The sequence below is a fragment of the Lampetra fluviatilis genome, chromosome 25 (genome assembly GCF_964198595.1).
Source record: "Lampetra fluviatilis chromosome 25, kcLamFluv1.1, whole genome shotgun sequence".
In the NCBI taxonomy this organism is placed as follows: Eukaryota; Metazoa; Chordata; class Hyperoartia; order Petromyzontiformes; family Petromyzontidae; genus Lampetra; species Lampetra fluviatilis.
The window spans coordinates 6478870-6499239 of NC_136299.1; the positions used below are offsets into that span (position 1 = coordinate 6478870).

At 53.4% G+C, this 20370-nt stretch overlaps 1 protein-coding gene across 2 annotated transcripts in view; it reads right to left on the reverse strand.

The window, feature by feature from the left end:
- The window catches only part of LOC144941711 (serine/threonine-protein phosphatase 2A 56 kDa regulatory subunit epsilon isoform-like), a 33497-nt gene extending 14124 nt beyond the window's left edge, over positions 1-19373 (reverse strand). The window contains exons 1-2 of one of the 2 annotated variants that reach the window (XM_078868099.1): positions 18837-19373; positions 2129-2325 (exon numbers count right to left, since the gene is read on the reverse strand). In XM_078868099.1, the coding sequence (XP_078724225.1) occupies positions 2129-2325; positions 18837-18990 (351 nt within the window). In that variant the 5' untranslated portion in view covers positions 18991-19373. Of the gene's footprint in view, positions 1-2128; positions 2326-15045; positions 15095-18836 lie in introns of those variants that run through there. The other variant, XM_078868100.1, reaches the window with a different exon arrangement.
- Positions 19374-20370: the final 997 nt, after the last annotated feature.

Genomic DNA, 20370 nt, shown 5'->3' on the forward strand with positions numbered 1-20370 from the left:
CATCGGTGTTGCTGGTCGGAGGTGGGGAGGCAGGACTGAGAATCATCGTGCAAACGAAAAGACAAGGCCTGCACGAATGGACCCACCAATTTAAGAGGCCAGCGTTAGACGCAGCCAATTAAACGTAAATTACCCATTCCTTGCCGCCCCTGGGGGCTCGGGCAGGCAATAAATAAAAATAACGCCCCGGCATAATCGTAAGTGCGACATGGGCTGAAAACTAAACAGCTTTTTAATCATAACAATTGGCCGACTCCACCACGGCACGTTTGCAGCAGACGCTAACGAGCTGCCGCGAGGTGTTGCTGGTAAATAGCAGAGGGAAGCTGCTGGTAGCGCCGGCGCCGCAGTGAGCACCTTCCACCAACGTTGTAACAAGCCACGCCAAGATTTACGGCGTTAAAACATCCGTGGGCATGCGGGTGAATTTCCTACGTAACCAAAGAAAATCCACTGCTGTATGCGGCGCTCCGTGTGTGTAACGAGCTGCTACATGTGATGATGTAATCGATGGACTGGATTACAATTGATTATTGTGATGTTATCCATGTTGCCCATGGCCAGAAATCGAATCCAGGTCACCGAGTTGGTCACTCAGTACGCCAACTACTTTGCCACCACTCCTCACACCTATGTAGACACAAGGCTTTGTGTAAGCATACTACAATAAGTCATCCTAATGAATTACTGCTACTTCGGTGACTGCTGGGATGAAGTATAAATGATAGCAGATTTTTCCTTCGTTTTTTAATCAAGTTGCACAGCTGGTGAAGCAGACACCTTTGCACTAAAATGTAAACCACCACTGCTATGAACGCATCAATCACTGGGCTTCATTTAGTGAGAGCTACACCGAGAGAGAAAGGGGAAGAGATGGATTACGCAACAGTCGCCACTCAGAGACACCATCGTGACTGTTAAGAAACCCAAGTGAGCTTGGGTAGCAATCGTCCCTCGAAGGGATGATGAGCGCTGATCAAGGAGAAGGAGCGGCAGTCAAATGAGGGACCAAGCCCAGGAGGGCGTACACCGTGGAGATGGAGTGATTACATTAACTCGTGTGCAGCTGCTTGGTGGATCGTTGCAGGACCGTGAGGCATGGGCAGGAGCTTGGAGAGACCTTCATCCAGGGGCGCCCAGATGGCGAGATGTTATCTCCCTCGCCTGGTATGCAGGACGTCACGGGTTCGATTTCAACCCTGACGCCTGTATATTTGGTGTATGCATGTTCTCCCCGTGGTCGCGGTGTTTTTTCCCTCCACATTAGATTCAACACTGCTATTAATTTCTACGTGATATCAATTGTGGCTGCGTCACTGCTGAAAACGAACTAAAGAGCTCAGTGGACATTACGTCGTAAATAAAATTGTTTAGTTTGAAAAAAAAAGTTTAGTTTATTAACGATGGCTGGTGATGATTACTCAACAACACAACAGGTTGCTGCTGCTGCTGGAGGACAAGGTGTAGCGGTGTCGTGTCAATAAACTCTTTTGCAAGGGAGACCTGGCGGTTTCGGCGACAGAGAAGAAACAAAAACGCAGGGCACAGCCAGGACAGCGCGGGCCTGAGACAACAGCGGAATTTGCTCGTCCACTCACCCCACCCCCTACCCCCCCCACAAAGATCCCTTTACCCAAAAAGGAAGGCTTTCCTAGGCAAACACCAGGGTTCAAGACGAGGTCGGTAAACAGTGCAGCCGCTCCGCTGAGGGGTTCAAGTGTTCGGCTCAGATTTTTCCCCCCCCCCTCGCATCTTGAGTCCGGCTTCGGCCCCGAAAATAAATAGGAAGCGCTCATCCTGTTACAAACTCTCGCGTGGGGTTTGCGGTGTCACTCAAAGCGCCATGGCAACAGCTCTCAAGTGCACACATGCTACAGGCAGGCCACAGGACAAACATTTGCCAGTTTTAATGAACGTGGACTGCCCTTTTGTGCATCCACTGTTGGATGACGACCTCCCCATGCCACCACCGCCACCCGCGACGGGGTGGAAGTGGTGTATCTAGTATACACCACTTCCACCACCTATCATACACCACCATACATCACTATCACCACCGCCCACCATACACTATGACTGCCCACCATGCCACCACACACCACCGCACAGCACATCCACCGCCACCCACCATGCGTATGATCTCGGGGTAGAGTGGCTCTGTGAGAGAGCCGCGCCCCGAGGTGAGGTGGTCGAGCAGCTCGTTGAGCACAGCGCGCTTCAGCTCCTTGGCCTTGAGGTCGGAGACAGAGTCGAGGAAGTCGAACACCAGGCAGCACTGCTGCAGCTTGTGGCAGAACAGCTCCTGCACCTCCCCCGGCGGCGTGTCTGTGCGGGCGCAGCGAGCCGTGGGGAAGAATGATCACGAACATGCACGGATCCCCACAGCGCCCTCCGACACGTGGCCGTCCTCGCAAGCGAAGCCATTTACTTGAATTTCTGGAAACAATACAAAAGTAATAACAGCCGAGGTACACATCCTCCAAAGGACCGATGCGCACGCACGTAAACAGACAGCGCTCTCCGGCTGTGATCTTAGGAATGGGGTAAAAACAGGATAGAATGAGGCCACGAGAAGGAGAGAAGATAGGAAGAAGACAGTAAGAAGATAAAAGATTGGAAGAAGACGACAATGGTGGGATGAAATTGCATCACGGTGACGATGGAGCGGTGTTCATTCTGCTCAACATGACAGTCCTCTTCTGCACACCTGACACGAGATGACCAATTTGTCTCCAACGAACCAATTCATCAGTTCATCAACTAATTACGGATGATTTTTACGCTCCAGATATGAATCGCAGCTGTCAGAATCGGCGTTGAACAATTCACGTAATCGCACTCCTCAGGATGTGTTAAAGGTCCAGAGAGGCAGGCACACATACAGACGACACACACACAACCCGTGTTTTATTAAGTTACCCAAACAGCATAGGCCATGATAAGATTACAATTTCAAATGATGCACTGCTTCTAAAGACCCCAACTAACCCACAACAGACAAGAAGGTCGTTAGTTTAATCGTTGGTTGCTGTTTTGTGCGGCATATCGCTCTGCGGGGGGGGGGGCGGGGGCTTCAGCCCACCAAGCAGAAACCCAACGTAGTACCGCGCGGTCCGTGGCGATTACAAATCGTAACTAATCCCTCCGAGCCGCCCTCGTTGTTCCGTTGAAACCTGTCGCAATCCAGCTGACCGGAGCACAGGCCGGCACACTGCTCACCACCCACCCCCCCCGCGCCGCCGGCATCACCAAGCCTCTAATCATCAGGATGGGCGCGCGTCGGCCGTTTAAAACGCAACCTGTAATTCCGCTGCATAAAAGGGCCCCATTAAAGATTGATAAACTGCGCTCAATACACGGTGTCTGTGGACGCCAACTGGCGGATTAATAATGTAGGAACGTGCCAACGCGTTCAATACGTTTACAGTCAAAGTAATAACACAAAGTGCAATGGTTTCCCGTCATTCGCACTGTCATAGCAGCCGCAGCAGCGATGGCAGCCGCAGCAGCGATGGCAGCTCGGTGTATAATACTCGCGACTTCAGAGTCTACGTCAAAATCACCACGCAAGCCTCCGATCTCATCAGGTCTCGGAAGCTAAGCAAGTATCGTCCTGGGAATGCCAGGTGTTGTGGGCTTGGACTACGAGATGGCCAGGAGATGGCAGTACAGCAATAAACTCCGGCACCCATCTGTACGGAGTTTGGATGTATGTGTGGGTTTTCCCCGGGTTGTCCAGTTTCCCCCCACGTGAAGCTATAAATAAACTCCTTCATGGAACAGGCCACACATTCCAATGCAGGATGCTCCTCAAAAGAGTGTCTTGACACTCAGCGAAGCTTTCCTGGATCAAAAGGGGATTATTATTTCCCATTGTTATTACAGTCAAAGGGGTTTCTTCAATCATAGCACGACCTGGGCCTCGTTCACGATGCGAGGATTACAAGTCGCTACGAATCCTTCCGAGCCGCCCTAGTGCTCCGTCGAAACCCGTCGCAAGTTAAATCCCAAGAAACAAAGGGAGCTCTTGTCTTGGGATACACCTAAGTATCTTGAACTTCTTTCGCACCGCACGTAGGCATCCGTGCTAACCGGAGGCTGCACGAAGCAGGAGGTCTGGCGAGCATTTCGAGCTATTGTCGGTTACAAAGAGATAAAGACGTCGGGACTCGTGTTGAGGCACACAGCTGTTGTGATGGCACCGGACGGACGTGGAATTGAAATGCATGGGAGTGGCGTAGCCGTGGCAACATTCGGGCACCATAATGGGGCACCCGACCATGACTCTGAATTGGGTTCGGGCTAGCCTTTGTCATGCAGCCTCAACGATCGCCATCCAAAGTACGAGATAATCCGTTCGGTTTGTGGGAAGCGTCTTGCTTAACATACCTGACCACGAGGTGAGTGACTGAGGTGGCTTTGGGAGCGAGTCAATTAGATAACGATGGCCAGGTGCTAGCGGTGATGGGAGGGATGGAGAGGGGATGGATGGTGAGGGGAGAGAGGGGGCGGTCTTGGCTAGCGAGAGGTCTGGCCTGCAGTCAGACATGGTCTCGTGTCAGCATCAGGTCCAAATAGGAACTATTTCCCCCCCCCACCTACCATGAATCCTGGCACATTGCTCACTTTGATGGTATGTGATAGTATGTGAGAGTATGTCACGGCACATCACAGTGTGGCACGGTACAACATACCACAGGACCTGTTTATTTTGTCCGTAATATCTTTTTTTAAGTACACACGAGAGCACACGCACACAAACAAACTCAAGACAGGAAAACACGGGGGGCTGGATGGGTGTGAGAAACATTTCTCTCCTCGCAAATCACGCCGGCGGGGCTTCTAATGGCAAGAGCACCGTCTGTACACGTTATGCACAGCAGTGGGGTGGGTCGGTAATTACCGGGAACGCGCCACTGCGCATGCTTCGCGTGGCTGATTAAGTCGCTTAACAAGTGACTTTAACCTCGGGTTGCACACTACGAAAACTAATTCCTACGCACCATCGTGGCCGTGGCGAGACTCGCGCGGCGCTTGCACAATCCTCAACCCAATTACGGCGCTCGTGCCACCATAGTTTGACCCACGAGCCACGCGCGCTCCCGTCGCTCCAATTCGCCGACGCCAAGGACAGCGCAAGCCCCCTCCCCACTCCCCGCTCCACGGAGGCCTCCCTCCCTCCCTCCACCTCGACTGGCGACCGGCACCTCCCGTGAACCCTGGCGTCAAAGCGGTGTGCGAGGGACAACCCCGTCGAGTTACTGTCGCCCCACGCGCGGTTCACGGGGCCTACAAGGGAGGGAGACCCTGCTCTGGGTCTGATTCTCTCACGGTCTCACTCTCTCTCACTCTCTACATCTCCCCCTCTTGCTCTCCATCGCTATCTTTTGTTCACTCTTATCTCTCCGTGTCGATCTTGCTCTCTCGTCCCTCTCCCTTTTGCTTGCTCTCACTCGGCGATGCGCCGACCGTGCCAGGAAGCACCTGTCACTCTCGAGAGAATCGGAGAGGAGAAGAATTGAAAACGCTTCCACAGCCCCTCCCGAGGCCCTCCTCCTCCCCATGTTGTCTCTCTACCCTCTGAAGACAAAAAGCGGGTCACACCTTGTGTTTGACAGTGCAACCCTCAGCTGCCCCGCTGCTACTGCTGCTGTTTACCGCTGTGCCTTAATTTAGAGTTCTCAGGGTTGGACGTTCCCATAGAACACAGACGGTCACTTAGAGGTGCGTCACGTTTACGGGGTGCGATGAACAATGGTGGCGTTACCGGTGGCGGGAGGGGAAGAAGGGTCGGGTGAGAGTTGAAACTTGGGTGGGGTGTAACCTCGGCTCCTGCCACGCAAACAATGCAGCCGCCTAGACCTCATTGTCGCATCACGACCTTATCGTACCCCTGTGACCTCTCACGTGGACCTCAATGCACTGCCTGCTGTGGCCTCATGGGTTCACTAACCTAAGTACACGGCACTGCTGTGAGCTCTCCTGAGAACGCCCTCTAAAACCCCACGATCGTGTCACCCAGCTGGACTCCAGCGTGACTCCGTGGCGACTCGGGGTGACTCCAGGGCGACTCCATCATGCCTTAAGACTTCTAATACGAACAGGCTGTACCGACCGTAAATCCATCTCTCCGCGCGAACGTTCCCGGTCGTGCCAGGCACGGTCCCCCGGAAAACTCACCGGCGTCATCGACACAAGCAATTAGCCTAAGTGGGCGACAAACAACACGGCCTGGCCGGCTTCCAGGACGTGTCGTCATCCCTGCTTACGCACAGCGAAAACGCACGAGGCTGCCTCTCCATCCCACCCTGCCACCGCCACCACCGTCACTACCAAAAGAGAATGTGGCGCTCTGGTCTAACCAAACCATAACAATGGGCATTCTAAATCCACAAACGGATTAAGGCCTTCCCGGGCCATTTAGGTGATGAGGGTTTTTGACCATACTTCACCATATTGGTCAGTGCGGGACGGTGATGCGGTTCTGATATCAGTCGCCACTGATGTGTGGCCGTGGCCAAGAATTAGCTCACTGGCCGTGACCAGGAACCAAACTCAGATCCCCGGGTTCACGGAGCAGCTGTGCTAACCACTGGGTCACCACGTCCCCCCCCCACCGCCCCATGTATATAATGTACACGTTATGAGATCTCTTTTACCAGTGGCAAAATATAGTCGTAGGTTTTTACCCTTTCAAACTGGTACAAATCTGACACCTTTATTCCAGGCATCTTGTACCAGTTTGAAAGGGTAAAAACCTACGACTATATTTTGCCACTGGTAAAAGAGATCTCATAGTGTAAATGCTTACCCCGAGCTCTCAATACTCTGATATTGCACTGTGTTTGAGTTGTACGCCTTCTGGTGTCATCTGGTCCAACACCAATGGGGACTAGGCTCTAAAGAAAGCCGTCTCGGGTGTGGACCAATCAACTTCAAGGACAGTGCATATTATTATCATTATCAGAGTTGCTTCTTTTTGTTTGCTTTTTTGACTACTTGTGTTGTGGTTATTGCAAACATGATGCCTTGAATAAAGGTGTCAGTTTTGTACCAGTTTGAAAGGGTAAAAACCTACGACTATAATGTACACGTTGTCAGGGACTGCCCCTTATGGCGGCTAGAATGTGGAATGGAAAGGCTGATATCGTTGACTTTGCAATTCAAGTGGTTGAGCGATTTGTATATGAACCTGTGACATCACCGATCAGGAGAAGAATTGAATTTGTACTCATTACAGTTTGTCAGAGGTAGAAAGTAGGTTGTGCGCAGAACCACCTGTGCCCGGCCTCTGCCGACTTTCGGAAGAGCGGCTCACATAGCTCTCCGATGACGAGCGACATTTCACCCCACCTGCTGGGATCTTCTTCACTTCAGTTCCTGAGAAAGCTCTTGGCTCGTCGAGCGAAACGTCAAGACATCGTGTTGGACATCGCAAGGTGGCACAACCCAACAATACGAGGGAGAGCTGCACAGAAAGCACAACCGCGAACAAACCCAGGCAGTAGGAGGTCACATGCGAGAGCCCTCCAGGCCAGAGTGTGCATCTTGTTTGGAATGATGTTCTGCAGGGACGAATTATAAAGCCAGACACAGTAATTGGTTAATTGCTCGGAATGTAACTGTTCACTCTCCCTTGCCCCCCCTACGCTTCCCACCCAGCTCTCTTTCAAATGATTACATGAATAATCACGAATCGAGGTCACAATACAATTCAAACACGACATTTAAACAGGCTCGTTTGAATTCTTCCTATTCTTCCTGCCTCGTGGGCACGGTCCAGTTTGCGGCACGACCCCAAGTGCAACATCAGCAAGTGATTTGCAAAAATCTATACATATCGGTCATCGGAAATATTTCATCGTCATTCACACACTTCGATGCGTGCGTCGTGAGCATCAACCATGTTCACTCGCTGCTGGCCTGACCCAAAAACAGGGAGGAGGGTGAAGAAAACCCCAGTCGACGGGCAGGCGACATGCCTACCCGGGCTCCCCCTGAAATCTGCGATCGATAAGAGGCTCCGCGGACACGGCCGCCCCGAGCTCAGACCGTGCTCAGGTGTGGGAGCGTGCATGCACGGGGAGTGTCTGTCCGTGGAATGCAGTTTCTGTTTGTTTACCAGATTTTATGGGTCTGCATGTGGGTAGGTTTGGTGGAGCGAAAGCGTAGTGGCTAGTACACTGCTACAGACCCGTTGACCCGAGTTTGATTCTTGGCCACGGCTAATATTTAGTGGCAGATATTTTAACTGGTCCTGGGCTTTCCCTCCCCAAGGTTGACTCAGCCTTAAATGAGTACTTGGCATGGTGTGTAAGCACATAAACAGTCTGTATAGTGATATGGTTTACTTTTGCCCTTGTTTGCATGCGTGCGCATATAGGTGTGTTGGTATCTAAGTGCAGGGGTCAAGCGGAATTTATTTAACATAGCCGATTTTATAAAGTTTGCATAACTGGAGTTATTGTACTCGTTATGACCTAGCAAAGGTGACTGACCGACACACACAGAGCCAAAAGACGGCCTCGTGACACGAAGAGGTCCCATCCCTGTCACGGCACGCGCGCTCCCGACAGCAACCGTGTGTGTGTGTGTGCGACGTAAGTGGGATGGCACGGAGTCGGGGGTTGTGAGAGGAGGGAGCAGAGAAATGTGATTAAACTACGTGGTCTGAGTGAGCACACCTCAATTAGAGTGGGACCGAGTGCCACGAGATGAATAATGAAACGCTTGTTCGCCGACGGGGATCGCAAAACGAGCGGATTTGGAAATGAAATCAGATCCGAAACAGATCGGCTCACTCAGCCACTCCCTCGCTTCACTCATTCACCGAGCCGCTCGCTGGCTCGCTCATTCACTCGATTGCTTATTTGCATACTTAGTGAGTCACTCACCCAGGCACTTGCTCGCTCACCCACTCGCAAGTCCCCTCACTTAATCCCTCAAACTCACACTGGCTCCCTCACTCTCAGCCATGCACTCACTCGGTGCCTTGTAAACAATCAAGCGCAATGTGCCACTACGCTGCTCGTTCTCATGACCACATCCTCCGTTAACTCCTAAAGATCTCGGTTTTTACGTCACCACCAGGTTTGCCCCCTCCTCACCCCCCACCCCACGTGTACTGCCATCACCTTATAATTCCGCCTGAACAACTTGCGGATATGAGGCCAATCCGGATTACACTCGATGTGCCGGATTAAAGACAGTGTGGGCCTGCGACCCCACGAGGATGAAGCAGCACACGCATCTTGCTCAGGCCGCTTGCATTAAAGACTTGGCAATGAGAGCACCAGAGCTGTGACCTGGCATTACGTGCATGTGCAACTATTACAGTCGAGACGGGCAGATTTTCATGAAATTAAAGCTCAACATAGCTCAAGAGTCGATGTTCTCCATTGTATAATCAACCACGCTATAACCACTGCTCGACTAAGGTCCCTCCAAACTGTCGGCATTCCTCACGGTCACGCGATGTAACCAATCCATCCAGCTCCTGCATAGGAGCATAACGCATGGCCCAATCTCTGCATTTGCACAGTGGACATCCGCTCGGGTGAGTTTCCACACTTTGTTTGCCACTCCACTGTTAGTGTCAACCACCGGCCATCATCCCTCCAAGCTACGTGTCTTGCCCAAGCCCAATTACTTGTTCTTGACAGGCAATATTGGCGATATTGATATGTTTGTTGGATGTCATGTGTTCGTGTGACCCCTCTAGTGACCAGAGGCCACAAATATTCAAAAAGCAACTGATTCTTCAATCAAACCGTGAAGTTCACTGGATGGAAAGGACAAGTTGTTGCACTGCTTGTGGCTACGTTGCTGCCTCACGTCCCCCGTCACACGGTAACAGAGCTCCACTATGAACCGCTGCTCACTACAAATCGACTGTTCACCACAACCCATACACACCGCTCTCTCATTCTCTCACTCTCCTCCTCGTAACATTTCCCAGCACATGACACTTTGGGCAGCGGGGTAAAAACAACAACACAACGCCACTTTTATGCCCTAAATAGTTTGGAAACGTAAACCCAGGGCCGCGTCGTACAATCGTGGCTCTTTTAAGCGCACACGAGCGCAGCGAGAGATTACAGTGACGCGATCCAAGCCGATCCATGAACCACGTCAGCCGCTCAACAACACCCCCCGTGGACCTTTCCTCCTCCGTGGGAAGGCGGCTGCTTCTCTCTGCTGCCCCCAGTCTGGAGCTCTCAGCCTTCGACCTGGCCATCCACACTGCTGACCGTCTCCCTGTTTGTGTCCTGGGCTAAGACTTCTCCTCCCTCGCCTCTTTCTGCAATTGCCGTGGTTAAATATCCAGCGTTTCACCGTCCCTTATTCTATTATTAGATGCCTCTCACCTAAAACATGCAGGAAATAGTTCAAGAGGCCCCATCCTTCTGATGAGACCCAATGAAGTCGAATCCAATACAGGAGTTTGCCTTGGTTCAACGGCATTGTTTACATGACATTTGCCATCAAGCCCGGCTGTACAATTACGACTGCTGTGCACATTTTCACTACAGCCATCAACTCTGCAGCCAAATCACCTTCAGTGCATCCAATCCCATTGGAACTTCGACGCTAAGTAGGGTCGATCCTGCTCAGTACGTGCATGAGCCACTCCCTGGAAATACCAGGCGCAGTAGGCTTGGTCTGCGAGATGTCCAATCCATCTGTGCATGAGAATTAACCCCTCATAAGCATGGGCTTTCTCCGGGTACTGTTGCATTCCTTCCTTCAATGGTCCACAATGACAGACCAGTTCCAGACGTAAAAAATAAGCCACGATAAATCCACTGCTGGATGAAGGCCTCCCCATCACTCCCTCACGGTGCTGCAAGGCAACAATCCACCCAATACGTGCAGATTGGTTCCCCAACGAACGCAGATGCCATCCCACGTTCATGCGAGCAGCAAGACACCGGCTCTTGTTTTGAATCATCATCATCTCCTTTCAAAATTCTCTTGGCACCATTCCTCCCACCACAAGGGGGGTGGGGCGTCCCAGGGAGCCCCGGCAACTTGCTTGGTGGGAGCAGTGGGAGGAATGCTCAGCGCGTGCGCAAACTTGCCCCGCGATACGAACGAACACGCGGAGTGCCTCTCCCACTCGCGCGCGCTCACTGACACACTCGCGCGAGTGTGTCTGTGCGTGCGCACACTGACACACTCGCGCGAGTGTGTCTGTGCGTGCGCACACTGACACACTCGCGCGAGTGTGTCTGTGCGTGCGCACACTGACACACTCGCGCGAGTGTGTCTGTGCGTGCGCACACTGACACACTCGCGCGAGTGTGTCAGTGTGCGCACACTGACACACTCGCGCGAGTGTGTCTGTGCGTGCGCACACTGACACACTCGCGCGAGTGTGTCTGTGCGTGCGCACACTGACACACTCGCGCGAGTGTGTCTGTGCGTGCGCACACTGACACACTCGCGCGAGTGTGTCTGTGCGTGCGCACACTGACACACTCGCGCGAGTGTGTCTGTGCGTGCGCACACTGACACACTCGCGCGAGTGTGTCTGTGCGTGCGCACACTGACACACTCGCGCGAGTGTGTCTGTGCGTGCGCACACTGACACACTCGCGCGAGTGTGTCTGTGCGTGCGCACACTGACACACTCGCGCGAGTGTGTCTGTGCGTGCGCACACTGACACACTCGCGCGAGTGTGTCTGTGCGTGCGCACACTGACACACTCGCGCGAGTGTGTCTGTGCGTGCGCACACTGACACACTCGCGCGAGTGTGTCTGTGCGTGCGCACACTGACACACTCGCGCGAGTGTGTCTGTGCGTGCGCACACTGACACACTCGCGCGAGTGTGTCTGTGCGTGCGCACACTGACACACTCGCGCGAGTGTGTCTGTGCGTGCGCACACTCGCTCCCTCACTCACACTCGCTCGCGCACGCACGCTCCCTCACTCACACTCGCGCGCACACTCACTCACACTCGCGCGCGCTCCCTCACTCGCGCGCGCTCCCTCACGCGCGCGCGCTCCCTCACGCACGCGCTCCCTCACGCACGCGCTCCCTCACGCACGCGCTCCCTCACGCACGCGCTCCCTCACTCGCGCGCGCTCCCTCACGCACGCTTCCTCACTCGTGCGCGCGCACGCACGCTCCCTCACTCACTCGTGCACGCGCACGCACGCTCCCTCACTCACTCGTGCACGCGCACGCACGCTCCCTCACTCACTCGTGCACGCGCACGCACGCTCCCTCACTCGCGCGCACGCACGCTCCCTCACTCGCGCGCTCCCTCACTCGCGCGCGCCCTCACTCGCGCGCGCGCACGCACGCTCCCTCACGCACGCACGCTCCCTCACGCACGCACGCACGCTCCCTCACGCACGCACGCTCCCACACACACGCTCATTTCATCTTGACCCACGCCCATCATCTGTGCGTGCGCACACTGACACACTCGCGCGAGTGTGTCTGTGCGTGCGCACACTGACACACTCGCGCGAGTGTGTCTGTGCGTGCGCACACTGACACACTCGCGCGAGTGTGTCTGTGCGTGCGCACACTGACACACTCGCGCGAGTGTGTCTGTGCGTGCGCACACTGACACACTCGCGCGAGTGTGTCTGTGCGTGCGCACACTCGCTCCCTCACTCACACTCGCGCGCGCACGCGCGCATGCACGCTCCCTCACGCACGCACGCTCCCTCACGCACGCACGCGCACGCACGCTCCCTCACGCACGCTCCCTCACGCACGCACGCACGCTCCCTCACGCACGCACGCTCCCTCACGCACGCACGCTCCCACACACACGCTCATTTCATCTTGACCCACGCCCATCATCCACGAGGCATCACCACAGCATGAAACGGTAAACATCACCTCCTCCATTGTCACATTTGTATTGCACTCGTTGACATGAATAGGTGGCGTTTATTAAAACCAAAGTTATTTGGTAACACAAACGGGACGGAAACAAATGCATCCTACTTGAGCACTGGACAAAAAAATGTGCATGTCCTTTCTATTTTGCCGAATAAATTAATTGAGGATGAAGAGAATGAGCAGTAAATAATATGCAGGGGTATAGATTCCATCCAGATAGGTAAAATTAGGATGCAACTGTAAAATCAAAGTGTAAAGCACAGCACAAAACACCATCATCATCGGACACGATTAATCCACTGCTGGAAGAAGCCTCCTCAAGCCATCGCTATATCTCACAGTCCCAGAACATAACAATCCACACAGCACCTGCACAGAAGCAGACTACATCGCTAACTACAGCTCCGCAGTGGAATGACTGCTATAGAAAAACAACTCCATTGTAGAAAACAGAAAAAGTGACTCAACTTGCTACATAGGCTTTTTCGATCTGAGCAAGTGGAATTGGTTCTCTTACTTCTGCATGGAAACTCAAGTCTCTCTCGCTCTCTCCGATCCTTCCGGCTTCATTCTCCTCCCACTCAGAAACCCAACTCTGGGGCGCATTTGTAAACAGGTAAACGCGTCACACACACATGGACCAAGGGGATTTTACTGCTGCGGTCCCTTTAAACGCGTTCGACGAAACGGGACCTGTGGTTACGCATGCTCACACACACACACGGCATTTAAACGAAGCCGTCTCTCAGCTCGACTGAGCATTATGCTTTACAATTCGTATTTGCATCGCGCATATATTCAGCTGCACCTATGACCAAGTCACCCGAAATGCACCCGATCCCGTTAGATCTTGGAAGACAGGGGTCAAGTTGAGCAAAGACCCCGCTTGCATTGGCAGCTACCAAGCACAGCAGATGTTGTAAGCTTCAGGGGCGATGCGATGTGCAGCCGAGGACAGTGCAGCCAAAGCCGCTGTTGCGCTCCACTCCTATGCCTCCATGTGCACGCTCTTCACCTTTAGCAACCCTCACTGACCAGCGTGGGGAAATACGGTCAATTAATACTCTTTGGGTTCTTTCGGTAAAGTCACGTAGGTGAAAATAATAAAATTAAATAAAAAATGAAAACAACTAAATTAAATCACGACGTTTCGGGCGCAACACAAGCGTCCTTCATCAGGTGGGGGACCACCACAGCGGTCAATTAACCCCCACGATCCGCACGGTGTGGGGGGAGGGAGGCACTCGTCCAGCAGCAGGGTGACAAGAAAAGGGCCATGCGTGTGCATTGCGCAAACGGAGCTCAATCTCGATATTCAGCGTTAGGGCTGTATCAGTGGCCCCGCACCAGCAACGTAAATTCCACATTCCTCTGGCGTGCGCCGGTCTCCCCGAAGCATAACCATGGCTGACCTCCGACAAAGTGGTAGAGGCGCTTAAAACCACACACACGAAATGATGAAACACAAACATGTGCGATTGTCGGTATTGTAAGGCAAGCTGCCTGTCTTGTTGCTGCCAATAGCTTGTGAAAGCTGTGCCAACTCAGCGCTCTGGATAAATTTCAACAAAATTACATTTGAAGTTTATTTGACGAAAAAATAAATAAATCACGAAAACACAAGGGACCACATCTTCGGCACAGTTTTCGAGAGTTGCAAGAGAGGCTCTTTGTTCCAGTGGGCACCTTACTGTACCTAAGTTAAACAGATGGCACTAAATACACCGTGGAACTGAAGAGCGTGGTTGTGAGACAGTGTATTATTTGTAAATCGATCGTGTATGATGAAGCCGTTGCCATGTAACCGCTGTTATTACAGGTGCCCTCATTTGGGTTCACTTGCGATCACTGGCCCTGTTCCCTTACGCACTCACGTATGAAGCCGGCACAATAAAGCAGCGATTCAATATTTATCAGCAAGTTACGGAAAGGGCAGCGTAATCAGACGAGACGTTTCGCAGAGATCAAGCAGAGGCTCAGATTCACGACGCCTCAATTTCTTACGCCCGACCATCACCCCACGAGTCACGTGGCAACCTTGCATGGTGCGACAGGTCCACATGGTCATCCTCATTCAACTGCCCGCAAACACCTTCATCACTTTCATCATCGTGGAACTTGCCACGAACTCCACCATCACCGAACAACATCATCGTCATCACTAAGCATGCTACAACCACCTTCTGACAGACAGAGAGAACCTGGGGCTCTCATCGAGACGAGTTTGAGTTCGTGCCCCGAGCTGGGTTATCCGTCCCAGACGTAAAGTCATCCTGCTGGAACGTCGTGTTTTCTAGGACACAATGAGAGAGAGAGAGTACGGGCTGCTTTGTAAACGACCCTCAGGGAGAAGGCGATGTTGCCAACATTTGCGCTGTGTTGGCTAAACACCAGGAGTGGAAACGCAACACTTTCGACCGCGACGAGCGCCGGGAGATTTTGAGATGGATTTTTTAAATGTGGTCTTGAGCCAAATACCACGGCATGGAAACGCGTGCCTAAAGGTGTCAAATAATTACAGATCAATGGGGAATTGGTAAAACATGCCACTCAGGATCCCTTCCGATAAGAGGCTCGAGAGTGTGCGAGCGTTTTTCTGGATAATTACTGTCAATACGAATCAGCCTCTGATGTATTTTCGGGTTGAGCCGCGTGTTGTACAACCTGGACGCACATGGGAGGAGCTGTAGAGGATAACCGCAGAAACCTACGCAGCGGCATGAATCAGCCTCACGAGTGGATGAAGCACTATTACTCCTTATTCCTTCATTACCTAGCTTGACTGGCATCATTTTGTATTTGCGCTATGACATACAACGGAATAAAATATTTACGGCCCTCTCGTTACTCCATTGGTACATGAAGGCCTACCCATGCCGTGCCGATCATGGGTGTCGTTTGCCCATACTTCACCACCCTGATCAGTGCAGTTGGTGTAGAGGGGAGCCCAGGATCAGTTCGGAAATCAGTCACCAATGACATGAGCTGTGGCCGGGAATCGTACTTGGGTTACTGGGTTTATAACGTGATAACTTCTGCGCCTCCTCCCATACATACCATCTCATACCTTGACTAAAACTAATAATCATGTCACATGGACTCCAGCTCTCTCTTTGTTGATGCCAATTTCCATTAGAGGCCTTAAGATCTCTTCATAGCGATGTGATTAAACAATAAGTGACAAACTGTAGGCCGAGGGCACCACTGCGTGACAGCGGTGTGGAGGAGTGCACTTGAGAAATGAGCGATGGATACACTGCAGTGAACAAACACGTGAAACACAGCACTGCAACCATTGGTGAGCCCCAAGCCTTGCAAGTTGTGGGTTTTCTCCATCGAGTCCAGTTTTCTCGAACACGAAGCCAAAAACACTCATGAATGAAGTTAACCAAACATCCCAATGCAGCAGGACCCTGCTGAACAAGACTCGGCGACAAGACTTTCCTCTGCACATCAATGTCCAGAAAGTTCACCGAACAAACATGTTTGAGGGACAGCATCACAAAAAGGTCCGATGGACAAGACTGGTGACGGATTGGAAGCCAAAGAAGAAGAAAAACATGCCTGAGAGAATTACAATTACAGAGATGGAACAATGATATCCGGTTTCGATTTAAAGCTTTCGTGACTGCAGGGATTCATCTTCTTGGTTCTTTCGGTAAAGTCACGTAGAAGGGAAATAATAAAAATAAAACATAATAAAATAATTCTCACGACGTTTCGGCCACAACGCAAGTAGCCGTCCTCAGGTGAAGAACAGGTCTGTCGGGGAGACAGCGTCAGACGCTGTCCCCCCGTCAGACGCTGTCTCCCCGACAGACCTGGTCTTCACCTGAGGACGGCTGCTTGCGTTGTGGCCGATACGTCGTGAAAATTATTTTATTATGTTTTATTTTTATTATTTCCCTTCTACGTGACTTTACCGAAAGAACCAAGAAGAATGATATCCAGCTCATCTGCTGGAGGGACAGATTGTGCTACCGTACTTGAAGGCCAATGTTCATCGGCGAGGGCAGTGACTTGATCAGCGCCAATATCACGACGATGCGCTCATAACAGGAGCAGATTGATTAACGTTGGGCCCCCCGTGTCGAGCGTAGGCTGCCGGGGGCCCTCGTTCGCGTGGGACAATTTCGAGCGAACACTGCCCAGGAAATGCAGTCCCTGTGGGGCCTGACCGGGTGTGTGGGTGTGGGGGTCCTTCCTGGAAACACGAGGGCTTTATTCTGGGCAGTGGCTCGGCTTTCGGACCACCTCGTCAAAGGACGGCACCTCTGCAGACACCGCCACAATCACGTCTCTCAAGGCTGCGTGGTCAGTGTTAACAGCAGTTTACACACAATAACGCATGCACAGACGAATACATGGACACGCCGAAATACGCTCGGCTCGCATTAACAAACAAACCACGCGCACACACAGATACCAACTCGCACAACACAAACATGCACACACCACGTAGAAGTTAACTTACACAAAGACCAAAACTCCCCCGTATAGCCTCAGACTTTTGAGACAAGTGCTGTTAGCAAGCACCTATGCAAGCGCGGCCGCCTTTGTCTCCCCAGTGGCGAGGTTTACATATCGTACCAGGTTGTCATTTAAAGCCAAGTCGACCAAGGGGAGGCCAGGACAGCTTCGTATAATCGTCACCGATGTTGGCCGTGGGTGGGAATCGAACTCGGCTCACAAGGTTCGTAGCGCAGGGCGCTAACCACCACCACACACACGCACGCAACTCCTTCCCCACGAGACGCACACCAACCCATCGGGTATTTCTGAATAGCGAGGCACTTGAGCCCTTGAGGTGTGAGAGCCATGCCAGTGGGCGCTATGTCAGGGCTCCTGCATACCTGGGAGTGCTGTTACAGTCCGCGTGGGCGTGAGGGCGCGTGCTGTTGCGAGGGTGTGAGTGTTGCTAAGGTATGCGCCATGTTACTCTGCGTTTCGGTGTGTGTGCCGAGCGGCTGTGTGTGTGCGCGTGTGGGGGGGTGTTCTGTCGGGTTGTCACGATGGTTGGTTAGGGTGTCACGCTTGGGTGGAGACGGTAGAGGCAGCGATTAGCGCACGCTGTGCCATGCACTGGGCGACCTCGGTTCGATTCCCGGCCCCGGATCGGAACCGGTCCTTGGCCTTCCCCTACCCCCCCACCTTACTGACCCTACCCCCACTATGTGACGGTGGACGTTGGGGTACGTGTTGTCAGTGAACGTGCTGTTTGAATTTGGTGCTGTCAGAATGTATTTGTCAGTGTAAGTAACCCTGTACCGCTGTTGCATCTTAATGTGTTGATATGCAATGATATGGCGTGTGATTTAAACAATACATGCTATGTTAGGGTGTTGGTATGACCTATGTTGGTGTGCTGTTAAGGCAGGCTGCTATGTTATCGCCTGCGCGCTGTCAAACAGTCACCAATGTGTGTTCACATAGGTTACCACCTCCATTCACAGGGACTCACCGGGTGCCATCCATAGCAAAAAGTGACCCACCGGGAGTCACAAGGTAACAACGCTAGCCCTGTCAGAAGCCATCCTCAGCTCAGGGAATCAACCCCCAGCAGCATAGAAACCACCGGGGACGTTAAGCCACCCTCATCAACCACAGCCACTCAAAAGGGAACCATGGTCACCCACACGAGGTCACCTCCAGCCAGAGGGTTCCACCAGAAGCCACCCCAAGTCACAGAATCCTACCCTCTATCAACCTCAGCCAGGAGAACGACACTCAGGTCCTCCGGTCATCCAATCGTCACTGCCACTTACTCCTGTCACCCCAAACCAACAGGGACCTACCAAGTCCACCAGGGTCACCTCCAAACCCAGCGTCGTACCAGAAGCAACTCCGAAAGGCACAGGGAGCCTCCTCCAGCAGTCCACCCCAGCCAAAGGAGACCACCCCTGCCACGGGGACCTATCATGACGCACAAGGACCCACCGGGACCCTACTACCTCCCACCTCCGGCACCCACCTTTGAGAAGGGGCAGGGGGCTGAGCTCCACTGGGGCGCCCAGGGCACGGAAGAGCGATGATCGGCGCTGGTTGAGCCTCCCGGCGGCGCGGCGCACCGAGCGCTTACTGAACCCGTCCGCCTTCTCCAGCCCCACGGCACTTGCCACAGACATCGCTGCCGCCCTCTCTGCCGCGGCAGCAGCAGCACCGGGAGAGGGGGTGGTGGTGGTGGCGGCGCGTTTAATAAAGATGTAAATGCTGTGAAATGAAAGTCCAAGTGGAGAGAGTTAAAGCTCTCCCACCGCCGCCACCCCCACGCGGGGCCTCCCTCCCTCCTCCTCCTCACGGCGCCGTCATCGCCTCCTCCATCACCTTCACGGCGACAGCGACCGCGGCGAAAAGAAATGATTGAACAGAGTAAACGTTCACTGTGCGAAGCAATGTGCTTTATTCGCATTCGTGCGCGAGTTACTTTATTTTTTAAATGTTTTAATTCTGTTCTGCTTCAACAAAGTTGGCCGCGCTCCAGGCGCCGCGCCGCTCGTTATGAAGCGACTGCCGGGGCGACGGCCCTTATATACGTCACGTGATGCCCGGTGAGCGCGCTCATTGGACGGCGACGCGCAGTATTAGATTTCATAGAACGCACCGTCCGCGACCGCGCGGTCCCATTGGCCAGCGGGCGCGCACGTGACCCCCGGGGACGGGCAAACGCCTATGCTAAGTGAGAAATGTGGCAATGACGGCCACGTGACGTCAGGAAAGCCGGGGGGATAGAGAGGTGGGAGGGGCCGTGGTATGTTCGTGACGTCACTACGCGTGGTGGGGGGGGGGCGGGGGCTGGCAAGAGCTTGCGGCCATGTTGGGTAGGGGAGTATTCCCTCCCCCCCGTTCATTGATGCGGAGGCACGGGCCGTGCGGTGACGTCACGCCAGCCCCTGCGAGTCGCTGCGTACCCCAAGAGCGCTGTCCCCCTCCCTACCAAACATGGCCGCCCTAGAAGGGGACAAACACTCGCGGGGGTGGGAAAATCTCAAGTCCCCGAGTGTCACCTTCCGCGGCTGTCACGGGGCGTGTACGCGGGGGGCCCCCACCCCATCCCCCACTCCACCCCCACCCTACCCCCACCCCTACCCCCACCCCCACCCTACCCCCACCCCCACCCTACCCCCACCCCTACCCCCAACGCCATCCACGCACGGCACATCACAAAGTTGCTGTGGGTGGTTCAACACCGAGAACCACGTCGCGTACAACGAACAATCCGCTGCTCGGAGTGGGAGGGGGGTTGGGATGGTGTGCGGGTTGTTTGGCCAGACTTCACGCTGGAGGCTGGGGAGCACAGACGTTAGCTGAAGTGCAGTACAACAGCGGGGTTTGCTGCTGCGCTGACTCATTCAGTTGGCACCACGCGCGCAAAGCCACAAAAACGACCACCAACCAACACCCGGTGGTCTGCTTTGCACCGTGGTCGCCCTTTCAAGCGCTATCCCAGGCCCAAAGCCTGCCGAGCCTCCAAGATTAAAATGCGGCAGGTCACGAAAACTCGAGTG